General features: G+C 36.2%; 2 protein-coding genes across 6 annotated transcripts in view; one reads left to right on the forward strand and one right to left on the reverse strand.

Moving 5' to 3' along the window:
* Positions 1 to 781, reverse strand: part of NLN (neurolysin) — a 131722-nt gene extending 130941 nt beyond the window's left edge. The window contains exon 1 of one of the 2 annotated variants that reach the window (XM_074282390.1): positions 477 to 781. In XM_074282390.1, coding sequence (XP_074138491.1) covers positions 477 to 517 — 41 coding nt within the window. In that variant the 5' untranslated portion in view covers positions 518 to 781. Of the gene's footprint in view, positions 1 to 302 lie in introns of both variants that reach the window. The other variant, XM_074282391.1, reaches the window with a different exon arrangement.
* Positions 782 to 873: 92 nt separating this feature from the next.
* The window catches only part of SGTB (small glutamine rich tetratricopeptide repeat co-chaperone beta), a 73656-nt gene continuing 48360 nt past the window's right edge, over positions 874 to 26169 (forward strand). Inside the window, exons 1-3 of one of the 4 annotated variants that reach the window (XM_074282398.1) lie at positions 874 to 997; positions 2746 to 2873; positions 23152 to 23255. In XM_074282398.1, coding sequence (XP_074138499.1) covers positions 2774 to 2873; positions 23152 to 23255 — 204 coding nt within the window. In that variant the 5' untranslated portion in view covers positions 874 to 997; positions 2746 to 2773. Of the gene's footprint in view, positions 998 to 1139; positions 1160 to 1399; positions 1515 to 2745; positions 2874 to 23151; positions 23256 to 26169 lie in introns of those variants that run through there. The other 3 variants (XM_074282400.1, XM_074282399.1, XM_074282401.1) reach the window with 3 other exon arrangements.

Here is a 26169-nt window from a genome sequence, read left to right on the forward strand (position 1 = left end):
CCTTGGGTAAGTCAAGGTAAGTCTATCTGGGCCTCGGTTTCCCCATCTGTAAAATAGGTATAGGGCTAGAGAGGCTCTGAGTTCTTTAAATACACATCCTATAATGCACTTCAATTTCTTTCGATCTCAATTCATTGAAAAATGAATGAGGACTAAGTGCCTGATTGTTAGCGCTGATTGCAGCTCTAAATCTGGGGTCACAGATGTTGTACAGATGAGGAAGCTGAGGCGTCCGGGGGGAGTAACAAAGGGGACATGCATGGGCTCCCTGGAGATGGAATGAGAAAGGAAAAAGCCCTTACCGGGTCCCAGCCGCCCGAATCCGCCTCGGGGGTGGGAGTGCTCGGGGGGGTTCTGGTGGGCTTCAGGGTGCCATCTCTGGCTGAAGGGGCGCTGCCCACCGCGGCAGGGCAGTCACTGTCCGCCCCCAGGGGGAGACGCCAGCGGAGGGGAGGTGTTGGTGAGTGGGTGGGTACCTGTGGAGGCCTTGCCACGCGGAAAAGCACCGGGCGAGCATGAGGGAGGCGGAGGGGCCGCTGGCTGGCCTGGCTGGCCCCGGGATCGCGGCGGCTCCGCGAGCTTTCTCCAGCTGCTGCTGCTGCTCGGGGGCCGGGGAGCGCGACTGGACGGACACACTGCGGCGCCGCGCGGCGGGGACCCGAGCCGGTTACCGCGCCTCCACCCGCGTGTGACAGCCCCACGCCGGCGCCCACTTCCGCCCGCGGCCCCGAGCGCGCACCCGCGCTGCGTGCCCGCGCCGGGAGGAGAGCCTCGGGAGCGCGGGCGGCGGCGGCGGCTGGGGGAGGAGGCGGACACCCCGAGGGGGCGGGGGAAGGCGAGCAAGCGGCGAAGTTTGTGCAGGCGGGGCCGACCGGGGGGCGGGGCGGCGTCGAGCCGGGTGGAGCCACGGGAGACGCGCTCCTGTGGTCGCTGCCCGCGGTCCTCCAGCAGCCCGCGGTACTGTGGCTGCATCCTCGCTGCTCATCCTTCTCGCAGGGTAAGGAGGCTTCTGCTAGAGGAGGGTCCCTCCCCGGACCCCCGCCGCACTCCGGAGCAAGCCTCCGGGGTCGTGCGTGAGCAGAGTCTGCTGCACCTCAGCCCCCACCCCGGGGCTCCCGGTCCGGGAGCGGGGGAGACGCCAGGGGCGCAGGGAGAGAAGGTGTCGTGGCTGCTTTTTTCGGGGGAGGGGGAGGTCAGTGCAGTGCCGGAGGATGGAGGTATAGCACGGAGCATCCTTCCTCTGCCTCCTCTACCCCCCCCCATCTCTCCCTCATCCCGCCCTCCTCCCTTTTCTTTCCCAATCTCCCCTTTTCCTCCTGCCCCCCCCCCCCCCCCGAGGATGAGAAGTGCTGGGGAGAAGGGGTGCTGGGAGTGAGGATGGCGCTGTCCTCACCTGCAGCCGGAGGGCCTGGACGCCGCGCTCGCCCGCCCCCACCCCGACCCACTTTATTTCCTGAGAACATCAAGTAAATAAATGAAGAAGGGGGAACGAAAGCCGAGGGAGCCGGCAGCAGGTACCACACCCAGGCTTTGATTAGAGAGCCAAATGAAGGAGTGCTGAAGAAATTAGAAGCCATCATATATAGACTGGCTCCGAGCCACCATTTAAAGGTTCCTCAGTGTTTTAAAGAAAAAAAAAAGAAGGGCCCACGAATGAGTGTTATTAGGAGTTTTAAGCTGCACTGGACAAAGTTATATGTAAATATATTAAAGGGATGTTTACAGCATGCACGAATAAATTTGAATAACTAATTACATATGTACAACTTAAAAGATAAAAGATAGAGTTCTATTTTTATGATTAGTATGTGTTAAATGTATGTATTCACAATACATTATTTTCATTTTCATTACTGTCCCCTACAAGTTCCTTAGCCAGTAACTATAAGAACAGAAAAGAGATTCCTCCTCTATCCCTCCCCCCATGATGATGCATTTAAGTACTGGGCCATTTTTATTCAGTTTGCTCTTTGAGACAAATGCTAAGAAAGTTGAATTATCTTAAAGTTGTAACTCGTGAATGGAGAGAGGTGAGCAGTTTTGAAGTTAGTAGAATGTTATTTATCAGGAGTTAAAATGGAGGTTATTGTGTTTTGATTCTTAATGAGGACATAGTGGTTAAAGAGAATTTGAGATTGTGATAAAGAATATACAGGTCTTTATTGAACCTATCAGCTCAGCTTAAATTCAGCCTGCTGTCTTAAAGAAAATTGCTACTTTGATAAAACTGTTGCCTAATCTAATACAATGTTGCTACATAAAGGAAAAGATGTCATAAATTATCCATCATGAGCTGTGAGCTCATTTGACTTAAAAGGAATATGGTGTTGACTTTTAAGGTATAGTTTTGTAATTTAATTTGTAGAGCCTCTGACACATACCGCTGACCCTGGACAAGTCCCTTAAACTGCCAGAACTGATGGAAATTCTCCATGACTTCAAGTTTTAGAGCAGTTGCCTTTCAGCACTGGTAGAGGGAGTTTCCTCAGTAGCTCTATGTTAATTAAATCCTAAATCTGGCCCCAAATTTAATTTATAAGTTTCACATTTCATTCTTTTCTTTAATTATAGTGTTATTTACCAGATATATGCATAGGTAATTTTACAGCATTGACAATTGCCAAACCTTTTGTTCCAATTTTTCCCCTCCTCCCCCCCCATGGCAGGTTGACCAATAGATGTTAAATATCACATTTCATTCTTAATAAACTATTTTAGTAAACTTAATATTTTTCTTTCTCTTAGGTAGGGGACCATACTCCAAGCTTGCAAAATGTCATCTATCAAGCATCTCGTCTATGCAGTTATCCATTTTTTGCGGGAACAAAGCCAGATAGATACTTATACTTCAGATGAACAAGAAAGCTTGGAAGGTAATGTTCGGTCAACTAGGTATCTTTTTTATGTTATTTTTTATGAATCGGGGACCCAATGGATATAGTACTGGACCTGGAGTCAAGAAGAACTCAGTTCAAATCATGTCTCAGATACTTAATAGTTACTTGTCAAGTCACTTAATCTCTTTTAGCATCAATTTCCCCATCTCAAATGGAGTTATAATAGTACCCTCAGGGTTGTTGTGAGGATCAAATAAGAATAACATACATAAAGCATTTTGCAAACTGTAACTTACTATGTAAATGAAAGTTATTACTATGATCATAAATCCCATATAGTATGTAGATGATCCTGGGGTCTCAGAGACTGGTCTAGAGAAACACAAATCCTGTGAAATCATACCAGACTGAAAAGGCTTCAAGTGTAATCTGTGTGTCTATTCTCATAGATTAGCCTCCCTAAGTTCAGAGAGACTCCAAGTTTACTTCAGGGGGAAGAATTTTTTTTTTTTGTCGAGGGGGCTATTGGGCAACTTTTGAATGACATCTATTCTATTGAGTTAAAGGAGATTGTTCTGCAGATTAGTTAAAAGAATACTAATGAAATCAGAGATCATTGAAGTGTGGTTTAAAATAATACACAAATATGCTTTTAAACACCTAATGTGTAGACACCATTCTAGGTGCTAGAGAAGTGAAAATAAAGATGAATTTTTTCTGGTCCTCAAAGGACAACATATATGCATGTAAATGTATGTAAAATAAATGGAAAGTCACTAGCAGCTAGAAAGGTTAGGAAAAACCTGGTGACATGAGCTTTGAAGTAAAGGGATTCTGTGAATCAAAAATGAGGAAGGACTATATTCTAGATATGGGGGTGAGGATGAGTACAGCCTATGAAAAGGTTCAGAGACAGAAAATGGTGTTTCCTATGTGAGGTACAGCAAGAAGGCTTGTTGCATTGAACTGAATAGTGCATAAAAAGGGTAATGTATAATAAGACTGGAAAGATGAACTAAAGTCAGGTCATGAAAGGCTTGCAATGTCAAATATAGTAATTTGTATTTAATCTTTGAAATAATAGAGACTCTCTAGAGTTTATTGAGCAGGGAAGTGACATGAAGAGACATGAACTTTAGGAACATTACTGTGTCACCTATGCATTGGATAATTTGGAGATGAGAGAGCTTTTAAGGCAACCAGACTAAGTAGGAGGCTATTGTAATCCAGGCAAGTACTGATGAAGAAGGCCTGAACTATGATGGTAGTGATACAAGTAGAGAGAAAGGCATGGATACAAAGGATGTGGACATAAAATCCATAAGTTTGGTAACTGATTGAATGTATGGGGTGAGGAAAGGTGAAATGAGAAGTATGATTCTATCTATGTTTGCAGACTTGTGTGATTGGAAGCCCTGAACAAAAATCACATTAAAAGAGAATAGTGATTAAAGGAGTGGTCAGTGAATTCTTTTTTTGAATGAATAGAATTTGAGATGTCTATGGAACATTCTATTTAAAATTTCCACTAGGAGTTCATGATGTGGGATTCATCTTAGTAGAGATATTAGATTTACAGAGCTGGACATCACAAATATGATAAATATGATGAGATCACTAGGAGTATAGAAAAAGAAGGGCATATAGGTGGCATCATAGTGCACAGACTGCCAGGCCTATAGTCTGGAACATTTCCTGAGTTCAAATCCAGTCTCTTACTAGCTGTACGAGCCTGAGCATGTCACTTAACCCTGTTTGCCTCAGTCCCTCAGCTGTACAATGAGTGAGACAAGGAAATGGTAAATTACTGCAGTATCTTTGCCAAGAAAACTTCCAAAGGAATTACCAACAGTCAGATATGATTAAAATGACTGAGCAGCACAACAAACAAATATAAAGAGCTGTGGTATAGTTAGGAGAGGGGATATGATTGCTGATCTAGCAAAGGGACTGAAAAGAAACTGTTAGTTAGGAGGAAAGCCCATAAAGAAGAGGTGATCAGTAATATTGCTTGCTTCAGGGAGATCAAGAAGGATTAAAAAAAAAAAAAAGACATCTGATTTGGCAGGTCATTGGTAACTTTGGAGAGAGCTACTACTTATGTTTTAAGGCAAAAATCAAAATATTTTGTTGACCTTTCAGGAAGAGATGCTGTGATTAAAAGAAGACATCCTTTCTCTAAGGGCTTTTTTTTTCCTTTGTTTTTGTTTTGTTTTTTAATTGACATAGCATTCTGTTTACAACTAATTGTATTGACATATATATTTCTTGGAAAAGTTGGTGGATAAAAAAAATTACATCTCTGAAGAGCCCAATCATTGCACCACTAGTAGAAGACTCTGAACAGATGATGTATAATTGGGAGCTGTTTAGCTTGAAGAGAGAGATTTTCCCCACCAAAATATCAAAGCTTTTTTGTCCTACAAGAGCCTTTTTGTTGTTTAGTTAGGTGATCTGCAGTCACGAAGAATGTCACTGTCGCATGCTTTTTTGAGTTTATGTTCTTTCATAATAAAATGCAAGTTAAAAATAGTCATAGCAGCAGTAAAATTCAGCAGATGGGTTTGTGGTGGTTCACTGAGCCTACCTTCCTTGTGGCTTGAAAGATTTAATTACTGCAGTGAGGGAGTGCATTGGGTAAATTGTAATGAATGGTGGTCCAGTTATTTCCTTTTCAAAGATATGTTTCCTCCAAAGGGACAGCTCTCACATTGGCTTCTGAGAGACTCTCCTTTGTGGATAAACTTTTAGGAAAAGGACTGAAAATTGGGCCTTTGTATAAAATATACTTGCCTTTAGTGATGGAAGAATTCCTTTCCAAGGCAGTCATGAATAGCAGATGACATATGGTCAGAGGGTAGGAGAATATTGCCATCAGTCCAGCTTTCTAATGAAATTGCTGGTGATTCTTAATGTTCTGACTAGTGGAAGATGAAGGTGATAAGAGGGAAGCACATGAGTTTGGGTTGCCATGTCACAAATGGATAAGTGACATCTCTAACAGAGAGGTTTATTTTCTAACAAAGAAAATATGGGCTTTATGAGAGAATATAAACTGCCAGAAATACAATCGAGCTCTTCTTTTCACCAAGACATTGAGTCCTATTTTTAGTATTGTATGCAGCCAAAAATATGGTGCCTTTGGCTTTCTTACATGGCAATCAGAAATGTTGCCAGCTAATTTGTGTGACTGCTCCCCACTCTAAAAAAAAAAAGGTTTTTTGAGTCTAATTTAGTTGAACATGAAAATAAAGTGGAAGTTTAAGCCCTGGAACAGGCCAAATCTTATTAGTAACTCACTATGTGACCTTGAGTCTAATATTTTACCTTGGGGGGGATGTTTTTTTTAAGTAAGGAAAGTAGAAATAATATATGCCCTATTTCCTTCATAGAATAGTTGGGGGAATCAACTTAGAATATATATGTTAATGTGTTTTGCAGATACTTCAATATAAATATATGGATTTCAGACCTGGGATTATATCTGTGTGGAATATTCCTGGTATGGAAACTCCTTCCACTGACTCATATTAGCAATTCATCTTAGAGAATTGTCTGGGACACTGAGAGATAGAGTGACTCACCCATAATTTCAGAGGCAGGTCTTGAAGCTGGGTCTTCCTATTTAAAAGGTTGCCTTTTCATCCACTAGACTACCTTTATTTAATATGTGGATATTTATTTTATTTTCATAAAGATCCTCCTTCTCTCCTCCCCAACCTCTGTCTCAATTCCTTATTAAAAAATAAAGGAAAATGAAAGTTCTGCTTCAAACATGGATAACAAAACAAAACAAATTTGACATTGACCATGTCAAAAAAAATGTCTTTCTCTGCACTCTGAGTCTATGGATTATCTATCAGGAAGTAAGAAACATGTTTCATCATGAGTCTTCTGTAATTGTGATTGATCAGAGTTCCCAAGTCTTTAAAAGGTGTTTGTTTTTAGCATATAATTGTCATTGTATCTGTTGTTCTGTTTTTGTCCATTTTACTCTATATCAGTTCATACAAGTCTTCTCTGAAATCATCCCTATCATCTTTTCTTATAAAGTGATATAATTATCATTTAGTAAGAAGTAGGTGCCTCTCTTTTGGGCTACAAGTGGATCTGTTTTCTCTTTTTAGGTACCAAACAAATATTGTTTCTTTTTATTACTTTTGGATTAAGTAACACTCAAGGCAATATATTTCATTAGTATTGTCCAATATAATTCAATAGATATTAAGCCTCTAATGTAGGAAAAAGAGTATTATTCTTGACACTGGGTAAATTGTAAAAATAGATAAAAATAAATCTCCTGCTTCCACTGAAGCATACAAATAATTATAAGTAGATAAGAAAGATAGGAACAAAGTGTTAGGTTATTTCAGAGTGGGGAAAAGTTATTGCCACCTGGGGTGTATGGGGAAGACTTCATGGAATAAGTGAAATTTGAGTTGGATTCTAAAGGTGAAAAGGAATTTAGTAAGTTGAAGGGTAAAAAAAGTTTATATTATGATTTATTTAATAATTTCTCCAAGAAGATTTTGATATTTCTTCATTTTAAAGATGAAGAACATGAGGTACAAATAAATTGACAAAAAACATATAATTATTTGCCATATAGTAATGGCTCATACATATATAAAATATAAGGTTTTACAAAGTATTTTTTTAGCAATAATCCTATGGCAAAGATAGGCAAATCCTTATTTTATTTATTTATTTATTTTTTAAAAAATTTTATTTTTTTTTATTTTATTTTTTTGAGGCTGAGGTTAAGTGACTTGCCCAGGGTCACACAGCTAGGAAGTGTTAAGTGTGTGAGACCAGATTTGAACTCAGGTCCTCCTGAATTCAAGGCTGGTGCTCTATCCACTGCACCACCTAGCTGCCCCCAGCAAACCCTATTTTAAAGGTGAATAAACTGAGGCTTAATTGTCTTTGCAATGATCACATAATAAATAAGTGATAGAGTTGAAGATCAAATTCAGATTTCCTGCCTCCTAGTCCAATGTTCTTAGTAGCATAACACCTGAATTACAAGGATGTGTGACTTGACCCACTAAACAGTGCCTGGCAGATAATATTAAATACTAGTTTTTATTATCAATATCATTATAGGTTGCTTTTTCATTGAGATAATTCACCTTTAACATATTTATTATTTCTGTTTTCTTAAGAAATTTGACTCCTCTCAAAATAATTTCCTCTCTATATCTGTCAGTAAAGGAAACTCTTCTAGCAACTCTGAATGTGCGCTAATCTAAAATCTGAACATTTTAGAAACATAGAGGTTGCTTATTTTAAACTGAACTGGGGTTCTATTTTGAAAAGCAAAAACAAATAAGTTAACACCCTACTTTTAGGTGTATTCACATGGATATAGCTTATTATGATTCTGTCCTCTCGTGTTAACAGACAATAATTCTGAGCAGTTAAATTTGTTCCACAAAACAGATTTTGAAAATTCCTATGAAAGGAGAGCTTTGAAGGTAATCCGGATGCTATTGCTTCCTCTTTATGGGGATTCTTCAGGAGTTTGGGGTAAGATGGTAGCAATTTAAAAGAAAGGGGTGGATGTGAGACACATTTGAAGAAGTAATTGAAGGGGTCTCTTTATTGATTGAATATAATGGACAGCATAGTATAGTGGAAAGAACTCTGAGCTTAGCATCAGAAGACCTACATTTAAAAAATATATTTATTTTTCTTTTGAATATTATTTATTTTTAACATTCTCAAAATTTTTTTTGAGTTCCAAATTCTTACTGAGAAGACAAGCAATGTGATATCAATTATACATATGAAATCACACAATACATATTTCCATATTAGACATATTGCCTCCCTCCTAAAAATGCAAGAAAAACTAAGAAAATTGGGGAAAATATACTTCATTTTGTACTCAGAGTTTATCATTTCTCTTTCTGGAGGTAAGTAGCATTTTCATCAAAAATTTTTGAAATTGGCTTGAATCATCATATTGATAGAATAATTAAGTCTTTCATATTTGTTCATTATTTCTTTTTTTTTTTTTTTTTTTTTTTTTTATTTTATTTTATAATTATAACATTTTTTGACAGTACATATGCATGGGTATTTTTTACAACATTATCCCTTGCTGTTCATTATTTCAATATAGTTTTGTTATATATAGTGATTTCCTAGTTTTGCTCACTTTATTTTATATCAGTTCATATAAGTCTGTCCATGTTTTCCTGAACCCCCTGCCCCTTTCATTCTTTCTTATAGTTTCATTCTTTGTCTAAATCATGAATCCATTTCAACCTTATTTCAGTATATGGTCAATGCCTAGTTTCTGCCATACTATTTTCCATTTTTCCCTATAATTTCTGTCAAATAGTGAGTTCTTATTCCAGAAACTGGGGTCTTAGGGTTTATCATAATAATAGTCATTGACTATTATGTTTTGTGAATCTTACCTATTCCATTGATCAACAACTCTGTTTCTTAGCCAGTTTTAGTTTTGAGACCACTGCTTTATACTATATTTTAAATCTGGTACAGCTAGGCCATCTTTATTTACATTTTTCATTAATTCCTTTGAAATCTGCAATTTTTGTTTTTCAAATGAACTTTGCTATTATTTTTCTAGCTCTGTAAAGTAGTTTTTTTGGCAGTTTGATTGGTATGGCACTGGATAAGTAGATTAATTTAGATAGAATTGTCATTTTTTTTATTATATTAGCTTGGCCTACCCATGAGCCCTTGATATTCTTTCAGCTGTTTAGATCTGACTTTATTTGTGTGGAAAGTATTTTGTAATTTTGTTCATATAGTTCCTGACTTTGTCTTGGCAGGTATTTTATATTATCTACAGTTATTTTAAATGCAATTTCTTTTTGTATCTCTTGCTGCTGGACTTTGTTGGTAACATATAGAAATGTTGATGATTTATGTGTATTTATTTTGTAGCTTACAACTTTGCTAAAGTTGTTAATTATTTCTAGTAGTTTTTTTAGTTAATTCTCTAAGTATATTATCATATCATCTGTAAAGAATGATAATTGTATTTCCCCATTACCTGTTCTAATTCTTTTTTTCTTTTTCTTGTTGCTAAAGCTAATATTTCTAAAATAATATTGAATAATAATGGTGATCAGCAACTTTATTTCGCTTCTGATTTTTTGGGGAATGCTTTTTAGTTTATCCCCATTACATGTGATACTTGCTGATGGTTTTAGATAGATGATATTGACCATTTTAAGGAAAATTCCATTTATTCCTATACTTTTAGCATTTCATTCTTTCTTATAGCACAATAATATTACATCACAATTATATGTTATAACTTGTTCAACCATTTCCCAGTTGGTGGGAATTTCCAATTCATTGTCATTATAAAAAGAGCTACTATAAATATTTTTGTACATGTAGTTCCTTTTCCTTTTTCTCTGATTTCTTTGGAGTACAGACTTAGTACTGTCATTACTGGACCAAAGGATATGAGTTTTATAGACCTTTGGATATAAGTTATAAATTATTCTCCAGAATGGTTGGTCTGATTTTTAACTTTATTAACAGTTCATAATCTCATTTTTCCAATGAGATATTTCACATTTTCTTCTGTTTTTAAACTTTTGACTTTGGCTTATTGTTTCTTACTATCTCATGGAATCAACAGTTTCTACTTGCCCAATTCTAATTTTTAATAAAGTATTTTCTTACAGAGTGCTTTTATATCTTGTTTTTCATTTGTCCAATTCTGCTTTTTAAAGGTGTTCCTTTTTTTTTTTTTTTTTTTTTTTTTTTTTTTTTTTTTTTTGCTGAGGCACTTGGGGTTAAGTGACTTGCCCAGGGTAACACAGCTACGACGTGTTAAATGTTGAATGTCCAAGTTCCTCCTAGGTGTTCCTTTATTTATTAAATTTTTGTGCTGCTTTTGCCAAGTTGTATCCCCTCTACAATTTACCATTGGTGTGATAGGTGTGAAGTAGTACCTCAGAGTTCTTTTAATTTGCATTTCTCTAATCAGTAGTAATATAGAGCATTTTTTTTCATATGAGTATAGCTAGCTTTGCTTTCTTTGGAAAATTGCCTTTCATATCCTTTGACCATTTCTCAATTGGAGAATGACTCTCCTTTTTAAAATTTTGACTCAATTACCTATACATATAACAAATGAGACCTATCAAAGAAACTTACTATAAAATTTTCAAATATTATTTAATTATGATAACTTTTTAGCAAAATATAGTTTCCCTGATTATCTTTTAAATTTATTTTTATTTTTGTTTTGTCTAAGACATGATTATTACACCTGCACTTTTTTACTTTAGCTAAAGCATAGTAAATTCTGCCTTTTTGTTTCAAATAGGTTTTTTTGTTTATGTCTTTTTGTTTCAAATAGGTTATAAACAATACTCTTATAATAAACAAAACTCTTATAAACAATATATTGTTGGATTCTAGTTTCTGATCTATTCTGCTGCTTCTGTTTTATTGATGAGCTTATCCCATTCACTTTTACAGTTATAATTAATATGTATTGGGGCAGCTAGGTGGTGCAGTGGATAGAGCACGAGCCTTGACTTCAGGAGGATCCGAGTTCAAATGTGGTCTCAGACACTTCCTAGCTGTGTGACCCTGGGCAAGTCACTTAACCCCAGCTTCAGGGGGGAAAAAATAATTAATATGTATTTAACTCTATTCTATTTTTATTCTATTTATCCTTCTTTTTCCTGTTCTTCCCCTGAAGTCTTATTTTGCTTCTGATCACTGCCTCCCTTAATTTCTCTTCCTTTTTTATCTTTTTCCTCTTTCTCTTATTCCCTTCCCATCCTATTTTCCTGTTGTATAAGTTGTATTTCTATACACAGCTGGGTGTGTATATGTATATATTTTTTCCCATTTTGAACCAATTCCATTAACCATGAAGTTCAGATATTACTCACCATCTCCTCCTTGCTCTTTGAGCATTTTCCCCTTTACTATAAAAAGTCTTTCTTGCATGCCTCTTTTATGTGAGATAATTACCTCATTCTACTTCTCTCTTCTCCCAATGCATCCCTCTTTTTCCACTCTTCATTTAAAAAAAAAAAAAAAGATCATTCCAACATAATTGACTCAAAGCCATTTCCTCTGTCTATGGTAACCTTCTTTTAATTATCCTAATAATGCTAAATTTTTTAGGAATTAAAATGTATTTCTTTCTTTATAGAAATGTAAATCACTTAACTTATAATTTTTCTTTCATGTTTTTTTTTAGTCTTGTGTTTGAATGTCAAATGTTTATTTAGCTCTGGTATTATCATCAGGAATGCTTGAAAATGTCTTCTATTTCATTACATATCTCACCTACAAAGGGTTATGCGTAGTTTTTTTTCCCCTAGATAGATTATTCTTAGTTATTATCATAATTCCTTTATAGAATAACATATTCCAAACCCTTTGCTTCTTTAATCTGGAAGCTGCTAAATCTTGCATGACTCTGACTAGTTCCATGGTATTTGAATGATTTTTGAACATTTTCTCAATGAGATATTTTATATTTTCTTCTATTTAAAAAATTTTTGTTTTATTGCTTCTTAATATCTCATGAAATCATTAGCTTCTACTTGCTCAGTTCTAATTTTTAAGAAGTATTTTCTTCAGTGTACTTTTATACCTTGTTTTTCATTTGGCCAATTCTGCTTTTTAAGGTTTTCTTTTCTTTAGTTAATTTTTATGCTTCTTTTCAAGCTATTAATTGCTTTTTCCATAATTTTCTTGCATCATTGTAATTTCTCTTCCCAATTTCCCCCCCCCCCCTCTCTCTCTCTCTCTCTGTCTCTCTCTCTCTCTCTCTCTCTCTCTCTCTCTCTCTCTCTCTCTCTCTCTCTCTCTCTCTCTTTTGCTGAGGCAATTGGGGTCAAGTGACTTGCCCAGGGTCACACAGCTTGGAAGTGTTAAGTGTCAGGTCAGATGTGAACTCAGGTTTTCCTGACTTCAGGGCTGGTGCTCTATTCACTGCGCCACCTAGCTGTCCTGCAGTGAGTATCTTTTCATGGTCAAGCCCTTTTTTTTGTTGTTTGATCATTTCCAACCTATTTCTTGACTTTAAACTTTATGCACCCCTTCCTAGGGGTGCGGAATTACCGTTCCAGGTAATTTTTCATGCTTCTGATTTCAGATCTAGTTCTGGGAGTGTGATGTGAGAAGAGCTATGGTCATTGCTTTTCTGGTCTGTACTCTGGTCTTTACTCAGGAAGAGCCCTTGTTCTTTTGCAGCCACAAGTGCTAGTGCTTCTCATTACCTTGTACTAGGATTCCCAACACTGTTAGGGCCTACCACAAATGCTCCTCTTCACCCTGGAACTGTGACTCAGAGGTAGACAATAAAATTGCCAGTTAGCACCAGATGCACCCAGTATTGCAAAGGTCCCCCATAGTCTTTTTCTGATCAGTTATCTGCCTTCCTTCCTATCTTTGGTCTGAGAGCTACCAAAGATGATTTTGTCCTTGTTGCAGCCATCTCCAAAGTCCAAGCTGGTATTGATACTACAGGCCTATGAGCCAGATTCCTCACCATCACTTGTAGCTTGTCATATACCTTTCCTGTCAGCTTCTTGTGTTGGATAAATGTCTCATCGTGAACTTTTGTTGGTTCTGCCACTCCAAAATTTGACTTGAGACCTTATTTTAAAGTTGTTTAGAGAGGATTGGAAAAGTTCAGTTGAGTTGTTTCACCATTCAGAAGACCTAAATTTTAATCCCAGTTTTGCTGTGTGTTGACTGTGCAAATCTTGAATAATCACCTCATGTTTTTGTACGTCAGCTTACCTAACTGTAAAATGGAAGATACTAAAATACCATATATCTCATAAGATTATAAGGAAATCACTTTGTAAATTTAAAGTGTTACATAAATTTGAAATTGAAAGAGAAAAAAGTTTTGAAATAAATTAATTCAGTCAGTAAACATTTATTAAGCACTGTTATATACCAGGAATTGTGCTAAGCTCTGGGAAGATAAAGAAAAGCAAAAAACTATTTCTGCTAACAAGGAGCTTAATGACAGAGACAACACACAAACAAATTACTATGTGCAAAGAAGTCATAAATTATAGGATAAATTTGAGATAAAATCCAAGAGAAAAGGTTCTTGCTATTTTAGCTGAAACTTAAAGAAAGCTGGGGATGCCAAGAGGAGGAGGGGTGAAGAGAGCATTCTAGGCATGGATAAGGACTTCAGGTAAAAATATATGGAAATGATATGGTCTTTCATATATTATATCACCATGGAAAATCTCTAATACAGTGTGCTAGGGATCTATGCCCTATTGGATATTTTTATTAATGATATAGATGAAATACAATAATGTGCTTATCAAATTCATTGGTGTTACCTGTGAATTTAGAAGGCATAAGAGAGGGAGGAAATGAGAAAATAATTAACATTTATATATCACTGACTGTTTGCCAGGAATTGTGCCAAATGCTTTATAAATATCATCTCATTTGATCCTCACAGCAGCCCTGGGAGGCAGGTACTATTATTATTCCCATTTTATAGCAGAGGAAACTGAGGCAGACATAGCTTAAGTGACTTGTTCAGGGCTACAAAACTAGTATTGCCCGAGGCAATTTCATATTATCCATATCTTCCTGACTCCAGGTCCAGTGCTACATTGTGTCACTTAGATGCCTCTGCTAAAATATTGGATGACAGGTTTAATAGCCAAGAAAAAATTGATGGTCTCATGCAAGGGACCAGATCTAATATGAACTTTAATCGAGACAAAAAAAGTCTTATATTTAGGTTCTGAAACATAAGTTTTACAAGTATAGAATAGGGGAAGCTTGTCTAGATTGCAGTTCATCTGAAAAAGATCTGATTATGTTAATGGATTGCAAGTGCATTATGACAGATGAATGAGGCAGTCAAAAGGGCTATCTACATTAAGAAAAGTAGTGTCAAGGCTAAAGAGGTGACAGATATCTTGAACTCTGCCCTATCAAACACTATCTGGAGTGTTATGTTCAATAACAAGTGCCTTTTTTTAAAAAAGCTTTTTATTTTCAAAACATATGCATGGATAATTTTTCAACACTGTCCCTTGCACATAGCTTTGTGTCTCAGATTTTCCCCTCCTTCCCCCCACCTCCTCCTTTAGATAGCAAGCAATCTAATATATGTTATACATGTTAAAATATATGTTAAATCCAATATGTGTAAACATATTTATATAATTTTCTTGCTGCACAATGCCTTGATAAACTGGAGAGTATCTAAATGAGGGATCTTCAGGATGGTGAAGTTCATGCCATATGAGTATCAACTAAAGAAACCAAAGTTCTATATCCTAGAGAAAAAGAAAATTTAGGAAGGATATGCCTTCTACATATTGAAGAACTACTTATGAAAAAAGAATAAGATTTATTCCAATTGGCAGAATGCAGAGATGTGGATAATGGGGAAAAGTTACAAATAGATAGGTTTAATATCAATGGGGGGGAAAAAAAAACCAAAGCCAATCTTCTAAACAGAAGTATATGAAAGTGAAATGGGGTGCCTTAGAAGATGGTGCCTGACTCCAGGCATTTTCATTGATTGTCTCCCCATGTTTAAAACTGTGTTTCTTTTCATCACTACTTCTTGGTTTCTCTGACCTTCAAGTTTCAGCTAAAATTCTGTGTTCTATAAGAAGTTTGTCCTTATCTACCTTAATGCTAGCGCCTTCCTTCTTTTGGCTATCTCCAACTTATCCCATCTTTATCCTGCTTATACAAAGTTGTTTCCCCCGTTAGAATTTTTGAGAGAAGAGATTGTGTTTTGGATTTTGTTTTGTTTTAAACTTTTCTTTACTTGTCCTATGCACAGTGCCTAGTGTATAGAAGAAATTTAATAAATGCTTATGGGCTTGAAGTAAAGACTGGATGACCTCATATCTAGTATGATATATTATTAAGTATGGGTTGAACTAAAAGGCTTCTAAAGTCTCTTTTTAATCTGAGACTCTTATGAACATTGTGTATTTGCAAGTGCTGCCATAGACTCTCCCAAGATCCTGATGTTGAAATCCTTCTTTTCCTTTAAGTCCCATCTTGTGTTACACTCCTCTAAGAAGCTTTACCAGTCCCCTCAACTCTTCCTTCAAATGCTACTATTTTCTCATTGATATTCAGACTTCACTCTTATTGGAAATAAACTCCCAAAGGCAGGACCTGGACAACTGTGAATGACTTAGCTTTTTTTTTTTTTTTTAGCAATACAATGATCTAAGATGCTTCTGAAGGCCTTATGATGAAAATATGCTATCCATTTCCAGAGAAAGAACTTTTGAAGACTAAATTTAATTTGAAGTATATTTTTCTTTAAAACTTTTATATTTTTTTGAGTTTTACTTTTTTTGGTTTGTAAAAGAAAACATGACTAATATGGAAATATATTTTGTATGCTTGCACAGGTATAACCTACAACAAATTGATTGTCTTTTCAATGAGCAGGGATGGGAAGGGAGGGAAAGAGAATTTACAACTCAAAACATTATAAAAAAATACAAAAAATTGTTTTTATATGTATTTTTTAAAAAAAATTTTTTTAAAGAAACAATGAGGGGTTGAAGTTTTCAGGAAAACATGGCAAGAACTGATACAAAGTGAAGTGAGAAAAATTGAGTGATTATTGTGCACAGTAACATAATGTTATTGTGATCATATGTAATCAACTATGAGAAACTTTGTTACTCTGAGCAATGCAATGATCTGAGACAATTCCAAATGACTCATGATGAAAAAATGCTATCCATCTCTTGTGAGAGAACTGATGAACTCTGAGTACAAATTGAAATATCATTTTCTTGCTTTTTTTGGCAATATAGCTAATATGGAAAAATGATTTCACATGTATAATTGGTATCTTATAGTTTACTTTCTCATTGGATGAAGGAGGTAAAAGGGAGAGGGAGAGTTTGTAAAGAAAAAAAGTTAAAAATAAATAATGAATTAAAAAAAAAAAAAACAATTTGATCAATGTAAAGAACAACTTGTTTGGAAACTCCTTCCACTAAGCAACTTTTCTGTAAGTTTTGGATTTAGGGAGTTTCCTGAGTTATTCAAAAGTTAAGTGGCCACACCTCTAGTATGTGTCAGAGTCAGACTTGAACACACATCCAAGATCAACTCTTTCAGTACTGTGCCATGTTGTTTATACTTCATTTGGATCCATAAATTGGTACTAAATAAGTAGGTCTTGAATTTAATTATTTTCATAGTTCTATGTTTTCCTTAAAGAAGTACTAACTGTAATTGTTATATATTCTTCAATAATAATAGTAAAAAAAACTATAATAAAAGCTAACATTTATATAGCTCTTTAAGGTTCATAAGGCATATATTTTTATGTATGTGGGTGTATATATATTGTATGTGTTTACATATACATATTATATGTGTATATATATATATATTGTTCATGTGTATATATATCCATATTTTATGTGTATGAATATATATGCATATTGTATATGTGTGTGTGTATATATTTACAGGCTCACAATACAATCTAATTTAATACACAAAGTAGTTACTGCATGTATCAATATTTCCATTTTTTAGCTGATCAACAAGCATTTATGAATCACTAACTATGTGCCAGGACTGTATTTAGTTCTGGATTTACAAAGAAAAAGCAAAATTAGCCCCTGTTCTAATAGAGAAGACAACATGTACATAAATATATGCAAGATATATACAAATTAGATATAGGATAGCTTTAAAGAGGATAGCACTAGCAGATGGAAAAACCAAGAATTCCTGGAGGAGTGGCAATGATATGGGTCTTGAAGGAAGCCACAGATTCCATGATATAAAAGAAAGGAGGGAGAGAATTCCAGGCATGATGGCTAGAAAAAAGGCATAGAGGTAGGGGTAGAGAGTCTTGTGGGAGACCCAACAAGTTCACTAGAACGGTTGAATTGTTTGTTTGTTTTTTAATTAATTTTATAAATGTAAATTTTTTTGACAGTATATATGCATGAGTAATTTTTTTTATAACATTATCCCCTGTATTCATTTTTCCAGATTTTCCCTTCCCCTAGATGAAGGCAATCCCATACATTTTACATGTGTTAACAGTATAACCTAGATATAATACATGTGTGTAAATACAATTTTCTCGTTGCACGTTAAGTATTGGATTCTGAAGATATAAGTAACCTGGATAGACAGACATTAGTGCTAACAATTTACATTCACTTCCCAGTGTTCCTTCTCTGGGTGTAGTTGTTTCTGTCCATCATTGATCAGCTGGAAGTGAGTTGGATCTTCTTTATGTTGAAGATATCCACTTCCATCAGAATACATCTTCATACAGCATTGTTGTTGAAGTGCATAGTGATCTTCTGGGTTCTGCTCATTTCACTCAGCATCAGTTCATGCAAGTCTCTCCAAGCCTCTCTGTATTCCTCCTGCTGGTCACTTCTTACAGAGCAATAATATTCCATAATATTCATATACCATAATTTACCCAACCATTCTCCAATTGATTCATCTTCCATTCATCTTTGAGTTTTTAGCCACTACAAAAAGAGCTGCTACAAACATTCTTTGGGATATAAGCCCAGTAGTAGCACTGCTGGATCAAAGGGTATGCACAGTTTGATAACTTGTTGGGCATAGTTCCAAATTGCTCTCCAGAATGGCCGGATTCTTTCACAACTCCACCAACAATGTATTAGTGTCCCAGTTTTCCCACATCCCCTCCAACATTCATCATTATTTGTTTTTGTCATCTTAGCCAATCTGACAGGTGTGTAGTGATATCTCAGAGTTGTCTTAATTTGCATTTCTCTGATCAGTAGTGATTTGGAACACTCTTTCATATGAGTGGATATAGTTTCAATTTCATTATCTGAGAATTGTCTGTTCATATCCTTTGACCATTTATCAATTGGAGAATGGTTTGATTTCTTATAAATTAGGATCAATTCTCTATATATTTTGAAAATGAGACCTTTATCAGAACCTTTAACTGTAAAAATATTTTCCCAATTTGTTACTTCCCTTCTAATCTTGTTTGCATTAGTATTGTTTGTACAGAAAATTTTTAGTTTGATGTAATCAAAATCTTCTATTTTGATCTCTAGTTCTTCTCTAGTTATAAATTCCTTCCTCCTCCACAGGTCTGAGAGGTAGACTATCCTCTCTTCCTCTAATCTATTTATGATCTCATTCTTTATGCCTAAATCATGGACCCATTTTGATCTTATCTTGGTATATGGTGTTGAGTGTGGATCCATATCTAATTTCTGGCATACTAATTTCCAGTTTTCCCAACAGCTTTTTTTTTTCAAATAATGAATTTTTATCCCTAATGTTGGTATCTTTGGATTTATCAAACACTAGATTGCTATAGTTGTACCCTTTTTTGTCCTTTGTACCTAATCTGTAGAACGGTTGAATTGTTGATAGCATGGAAAGAAGAAATATATAAGAAAAATGAAAAGATAGGTGGGAGGAGAATCGAGAGAGAGATAAGGCAGGGAGAACAATTGGGAAGGTATCATACTAGCCTAGTGAGAGATAATGAGAGCTATGTGTATACAGATAAGAGAAGGGGATGGATGAGTACAGAAGTGCTGTGGTGATAGAAATAAAATTTGACATTTGATTCAATATATGGGGTGAGTAAGAAGTTGAGGATGATCCCTAAGTTCTGAATCTGGGTGACTAAAAGGATAATAGTGCTCTTGACAGTTATTGGGAAATTTTGAACCAGGGTGGACTTAGGAGAAAAGATCAGTTCTGTTTTGGACATGTTGAGTTTGAGATAATTAAAATGGTTAATCTGTTTAGAAATGTTTGATTGGCTCTTTATGATGTGGGGTTGGAGCTTAAAAAGAAGTCTGGGGTTGAATATGTAGATATCTGAGTCATGTATAGAAATGAAAATTGAACTTCTGTGAGCTGATGAGATGGCCAAATGAGATAGTATAGACAACAGAAGAGGGCATAGGTTAGAGCCTTGGGGTTCACCTACATTTGGTAGGCTTGATATAGATGATGATCCAGCAAAAGAGATGGAAGAAGAGTGGTAAGGCAGGTCAGAAGAGAACTGGGATTAATCATAAAAACTTGGAGAGCAGTAAGTATGTAGAAAGAGAAAGTGGTCAACAGCATCCTGTGCCATAGAGAGGTCATCTAAAAATCAGAGGGGTGACTTGCTCATATCACAATTCTAATAATTTAAACATGATCTTTGCTGATTCAAAATACAGTTATCATTCTCCTCTATCCCATACAGCTTTCAGTAAAAGAAAGACAACGTGCATGGCCAATGTTGTACATGACTTCGTGTGTATATTGGGAAACGTGCAGTTCATGACTTCATGTGTATAATGTATAGTATTTCATGCCTTCTCAAGAGTGATGGAAGAGGGGACAGAATTCAGAACTGAAAAATAAAAATTAAAAGAAGAAAAAAAGACAGTAAGATTTCTGCCGTATTGTTAGCTAGCAAAAACCTGATAGCTGGTTTAGCTGGTGATGCAGAAGATAAGAGTGCCGACTCTGGAGTCTGGAAGAACTGATTTCAAATATAGCTTCCAATATTTACTAAGCTGTGTGATCCTTGGCAAGTCACTTGATCCCTATTTGTCTTAGTTTCCTCAGCTGTAAAATGGGTATAATAAGATCTACTTTGCAAAGTTGTGAAGATCCAGCAAGATGATTTTTTTTTTTTTATAAGCTCATATTTGTAAAAGCACTTAGCACAGTGCTTGGCCGTAGAAGGTGCTTTAGTCCCTTCCTTTCTCTAGGCTGAGTAAGAATAAATAATATGTTAGTAACAGACTATTTAATGAGGAAATTTAAAATTTCAAATATGAAGCTTCATGCTTGGCACATATATTCTCATTTGATCCTTATAACAACTCTGTGAAATAGACAAAGCAAATATTATCCCATTTGACACCTGAAGAACCTGGATCTCATAGAATCTTATTGATATTTTGGTTCAGTTTGGTTCAGTTGGTTCAGTTTGGTTTAGTTTAATATCTATTCTGAGCAGAACACAGTGCTAGGAACCAAAAGAGATAAAAATTGTAGATAAGAAATGATCCTAGTCTTCATGGAACTTACCAAATAGTAAGAAAATATGCTGGATACACAAATTAATACAGAACTTATAGCCTTTGACATTTATATAAATAAGTATAATAAATACACATATGTACAAATACACAAATATAAATATAATGCACATGCTAAAAGGGATGTGAAAAAATTCTCTGTGAGACAAATCTGTAAAATTCTTGATTGAGTAAGATGTTGGATTAGGAAAGTTTTATGGAGGCAGTATTTGAATTAGGTTTTAATAGAATAGAATAGAATTGAGTTCAGCTGATTAGAGGGAGACAGAGAAAAGAGAAGCCAGGTTCAGAGAATGACCGGAAAAAGATATAGAAAAGAATAAAGATAAGTAAGGTTCTTTACAAACCACACACACACACACACACACACATATGCATCTGTGTAGTCATACTTCCCATTATAGGTGATTTGCTTAAGACTATACAACTGGTATGTGTATGAAGTATATGAGGGGTGGATAGGGTGTTCAGGGGGACTAGCACCTCTGGTATGAGGTACTGGTATGAGGACTTGCAGAGCCCTGAAAAGGGCTCATCCACCTTTGGTAACTCCTGATTCACCCAACTCTTACCTATGTCCCCAAGAAGCTGTAGCATGTGCTGTGACCTCACCCCAATAAATCGTGTCTTGGCAGATGGGCTAAAGTAGGTTGAGAGTAACTGGCAGGTCTCAAACTTGTGGGTGACTTGAATCAGTGTCTTCCCCAAGCATATAAAGACTCTTGTCTCATGGAATGGGAAGGGGGCAGTTAGGTGATGAAGTGGACAGAGCATCAGCCCTGAAGTCAGGAGGACCTGAGTTCAAATCTGGCCTCTGAACTTAACACTTTCTAGCTTTGTGGCCCTGGGCAAATCACTTAACCCTAATTGCCTCAGCAAAAAACCAAAAACAAATGGAATGGGAAGATGGAAACAATTTGTTCCATTGGTCATTATAGGCACTATGAGGTGCTTAGAACTTGGTCAGACATTGAAGAAGCCAAGGACATGCACTGAATCCTGGACCATTGCCCGTAATCTTGATTTTTGTCTTGCCACTGGACTTTGATGACTCAGCAAGAGAGAGTGAAGCTAAGGACTTGTGCAACTCATTTAAATTCCATTGATGCACACAGTTAAAGCATCACCCATGATGCCACTGGTGCTCATTGAAAATGAAAGACAGACAACAACAGCTAGTGGAATCCAGATCCTTTGACTTCAAGTCCTATTTTCTTTCTTCTGTTTCATATCCTTATAATTTGGAAATGATGTTTCATTCATAAATATATAGAAAATGGAATAAGTATAAAATACTTTATTTGAATAGGACCGATTTTAGGCAATCATAGTATTGTAGAATTTAAATCTGGAAGACAGAAATGTCAGAGACACAGGAAGTCAGCTAACTTGGCCTCATTTTACAGAAAAGGAAATTGAGAAACAGAAAAGTGAAGTAACTTGCTTGATCACAAGGCTAATTAATGGCAGAGCCAGCCTTAACATGTAGATTTATGGGTCCTATACCATTCCTTTTCCTATCATACATTCTAGCTCTAGCTTTTGTAACAAAGTCCAAATTCATGAGAATTTAATAAAAAATATCTTTTTTTCTCTATTACATATCAAAATAATTTAAAAAATATTTTAAAGACATAATAGGATCATAGATTTAGAGGAATGGAAATCAGAAGCCACCTAGCCCAACTACCTCATTTTACTAGTGTGGCATCTGAGGGTTAGAGAGGTTGTCTTGTCCAAAGTCACAAAGGCACTAAGATAGCAAGCTCTAAATACTACTTCCTATTTTTATTGGCTTCTTACCAGTTTCAGAATTTCTTTTACCTTGTAGTTTTTTTTATTTGAGATAAAAACTACTTTGTACTTTCTATTAAGACAGTATAGTATTGCTTATTAATAAATTAAGTTTGAAGTATTAATAGCAACAAATGTTTGTTGAATTGAATAGTTTACTCCAATGGTAATCACTTATTTAGTAACATAAAGCGATGTGATGGTTATATATTGCCTACTATTATCTTCCATATTACATTTTAAAATGATTAATATAAATGCACCTCTTTCCTGAAACAGCTGGTCTGTAAACAGAATTTTCTATATACAGCTGAAACATTTATTTTGCCTTATGCTCTTGGCTCAGAAATGCTGAACTATCATAAACTGTGATCCCACTAGGAAAAAAAATCAGGCTTCCTCATCATTGCTTTTTTCCCTTGACTGCTTTAATTTTTTTCTAGTTGCAATTCAGTGCTTAGAGACAGTTTTCAAGATCAGCCCAGAAGATACTCACCTTGCTGTATCACAGCCGCTGACTGAAATGTTCACAAACTCTTTCTGTAAGGTAAGCTTGATATGATCTTCTCTTCTTTTGTGACTGATTCAAGTGTGACTAGAATTGATGCTGTGTGTATGGCATAATTGTGGTGTCAGATGTTTGGGTAACAAAGTACTCCCAGAGTGCTTTAGGGTCCTATGGGTATCATCTAGTGCTCCTCAGTTAGTTAACTGTTCAGTAGTTAACTGAATTTCATACATTGGGGGAAGAATTTTCCCTCCCTTCCCCTCTCCCTCCCTTTCTCTCTCTCCCACTTCCCCTTCCTCCTCCTCCTCCTCCTTCTTTTTCCTTCCTTCCTTCCTTCTTTCCTTCCTTCCTTCCTTCCTTCCTTCCTTCCTTCCTTCCTTCCTTCCTTCCTTCCTTCCTTCCTTCCTTCCTTCCTTCCTTCCTTCCTTCCTTCCTTCCTTCCTTCCTTCCTTCCTTCCTTCCTTCCTTCCTTCCTTCTTTCCTTCCTTCCTTCCTTCCTTCCTTCTTTCCTTCCTTCCTTTCTTCCTTCCTTCCCTCCCCTCCTCCCTCTCTCCCTCCCTCCCTCTCTCTTTCTCTCTTAATTTCTCTCTCTCTTTCTCTTTTTTCTCTCTCTTTCTTTCTCTCTTTCTCTTCTTTCTCTCTTTCTTTCTTTCTCTTTCTCTTTCTTTCTTTCTTTCTCTTTCTTTCTTTCTTTCTTTCTTTCTCTTTCTTTCTTTCTTTCTCTTTCTTTGTTTCTTTGTTTCTTTCTTTCTTTCTCTTTCTTTCTTTCTTTCTTTCTTTTTCTCTCTCTCTTTCTTTCTTTCTTTCTTTCTTTCTTTCTTTCTTTCTTTCTTTCTTTCTTTCTTTCTTTCTTTCTTTCTTTTTCTCTCTCTTTCTCTTTCTTTCTTTCTTTGTTTCTTTCTTCTTTCTTTCTTTTCCTCCTGCCTTTCCATCTCTCTTCCTTCCTTTTTCTTTCTTCTCTTTTTCTTCCATCTCTCCATCTTGCCTTTTCCTCTCTGCCTCCCCCTCCTTTTGCCTCACTTCTCTCCCCTGAATCCCTCCTGTTTCCTTTTCTTTTCTCCCTTCCCTAATGATTCCCTGATTGAGAGGGAAGCCTCCCCAAATATTAAGCTTCTAAGGAGCCCAAACACTTCAAAAATTTTATAAAGCAGCTGGCCTTTAGGGCACAACTACATGAAAAAAATACCACTTGGTTAAAATTGGTTCTAGTTCAATGAGATCACAGATATTTGAAGTATTAGAGAAAGAAAAAATGGATACATGAAACAGCCATAGGGAATGATATTCACACCATTCCTGGTACAGGTTTCATCTCATCTTGCTATTGGCAAGAACTAACAATTGAAGTGAATGTGTATAACATAACACTAAAACCCAGGCTTTCTCACTCATAGTCCAAAGAATTCTTCCACATGAGTTCTATTCCAAAGCTTTTTTCCACTTCTAGTCTTTTTTGGAAACATACTATAAAACAATGAAAATTTCCAATATCGGTCTTGTTTTGTACAAAAATCTGTTCCCTCTTCCAACTCCCTTGTTCAGTTCATTAGACTTGGTCTTCAGTACACCGGGGACAATTTACTTATATCTTCGATATTGTCTCTTTCTAGATTTGGATCTCTCCAATGTGAGAACTGAAAGGTATCCATTATGCTAGATATGGGACAGGTATTCTTTACACATAAAAGAAATGCTAAGTAAGGATTATTCATAAATATGCATTTAACTTTTGTCAAACTTAAAATAGTATTCAGTAACCTCAACTAGTATTGCAATTTTTGTGAAATCTTATACTAAAAACTCATTGTTTTTATATTTTAACTAAAAACACAATGCATTTTGTGGGCATGGCTATGAGGCATTTTATACTTTACCTCACTTCTGTGCTGCCCTAACAATTTTCTGGCATTCTCTTGCCAATGGTAATCTTCTCTGATAGTCAAGAAATTTTTTTTACATTATCTCTGATGGACCTGTGGACTTCTCAGACCCACAAGTTTTATCTCTGAGCCTGGGCAGATCTACCTTGTGATGGAGGTTCCTAGACATACTCCCTGTAGGAAGTAATATAAAGTAGAAAAAACAAAAAGCAGCCAGGATCCCACGTGCAAGTTTATTTACTTGAATCTATCTTCAATTTGGAACTGGCACAGCTGGGAATAAAAACTGGCCTATCCTCCATCTGGAAGTCTCAGGGTTAATGATACTACCAAGAAAATCCTAAGAAGAAAGTGAGCTAGAAGCTGTTAATTGACACAGCACCTTACCCCTCTGATAGGTGCAGGAGGTAAGAGAGGATCAGTCATTCAATAAGCATTTATTAAGGGTTTGCTAACTGCCAAGCACTGAACAAAGCTGAGGGAAGGGAACAAAAAGGCAAAAACCCTAGTTTCTGTTCTCAATATCCTCACATTCTAATGTGGCAACAAATTCAAATTATATGCATACAAGATATATGCAGTGTAAATGAAAGGCAGTCTCATAGAGAAGGGACTGGAAGTGTGGGGGGACCTATAGGGGCCTTGAGGAGAACATGATATTTGAGCTCAGCCTTAAAGGAAACTGGGGGAACCAGGAGATAGAGGTATGGATGGAAAACATGGGGGAAGCTAGGGCAGATGTGTAAAGTTGCAAGATGGAATGAAATGTGTGGGGCTAATTTAGCTGGATGGTATAGTATATGGAATCTGTCATTAGGTAAACATTTATTAAATGCCTACTGTGTTCTAGGCATTATGCCAAATATCATTTCATTAAGTATGTTTGCCACCAAAAAGTCTGCAAACATATGGCTAAAATTGAATAAGTTATAATTTAGTTTTTAATATTAACTTATTAAAAATAACATTATTAAATATATTATATATGTTATATATAATACAATAATATTGCTAAATACTAAATATTACTAAAGCTTGAAGTTTTTAAAAAGTTAAAAAAATTCCACTATTTT

The sequence above is a fragment of the Sminthopsis crassicaudata genome, chromosome 1, assembly GCF_048593235.1.
Source record: "Sminthopsis crassicaudata isolate SCR6 chromosome 1, ASM4859323v1, whole genome shotgun sequence".
Classification (NCBI taxonomy): Eukaryota; Metazoa; Chordata; class Mammalia; order Dasyuromorphia; family Dasyuridae; genus Sminthopsis; species Sminthopsis crassicaudata.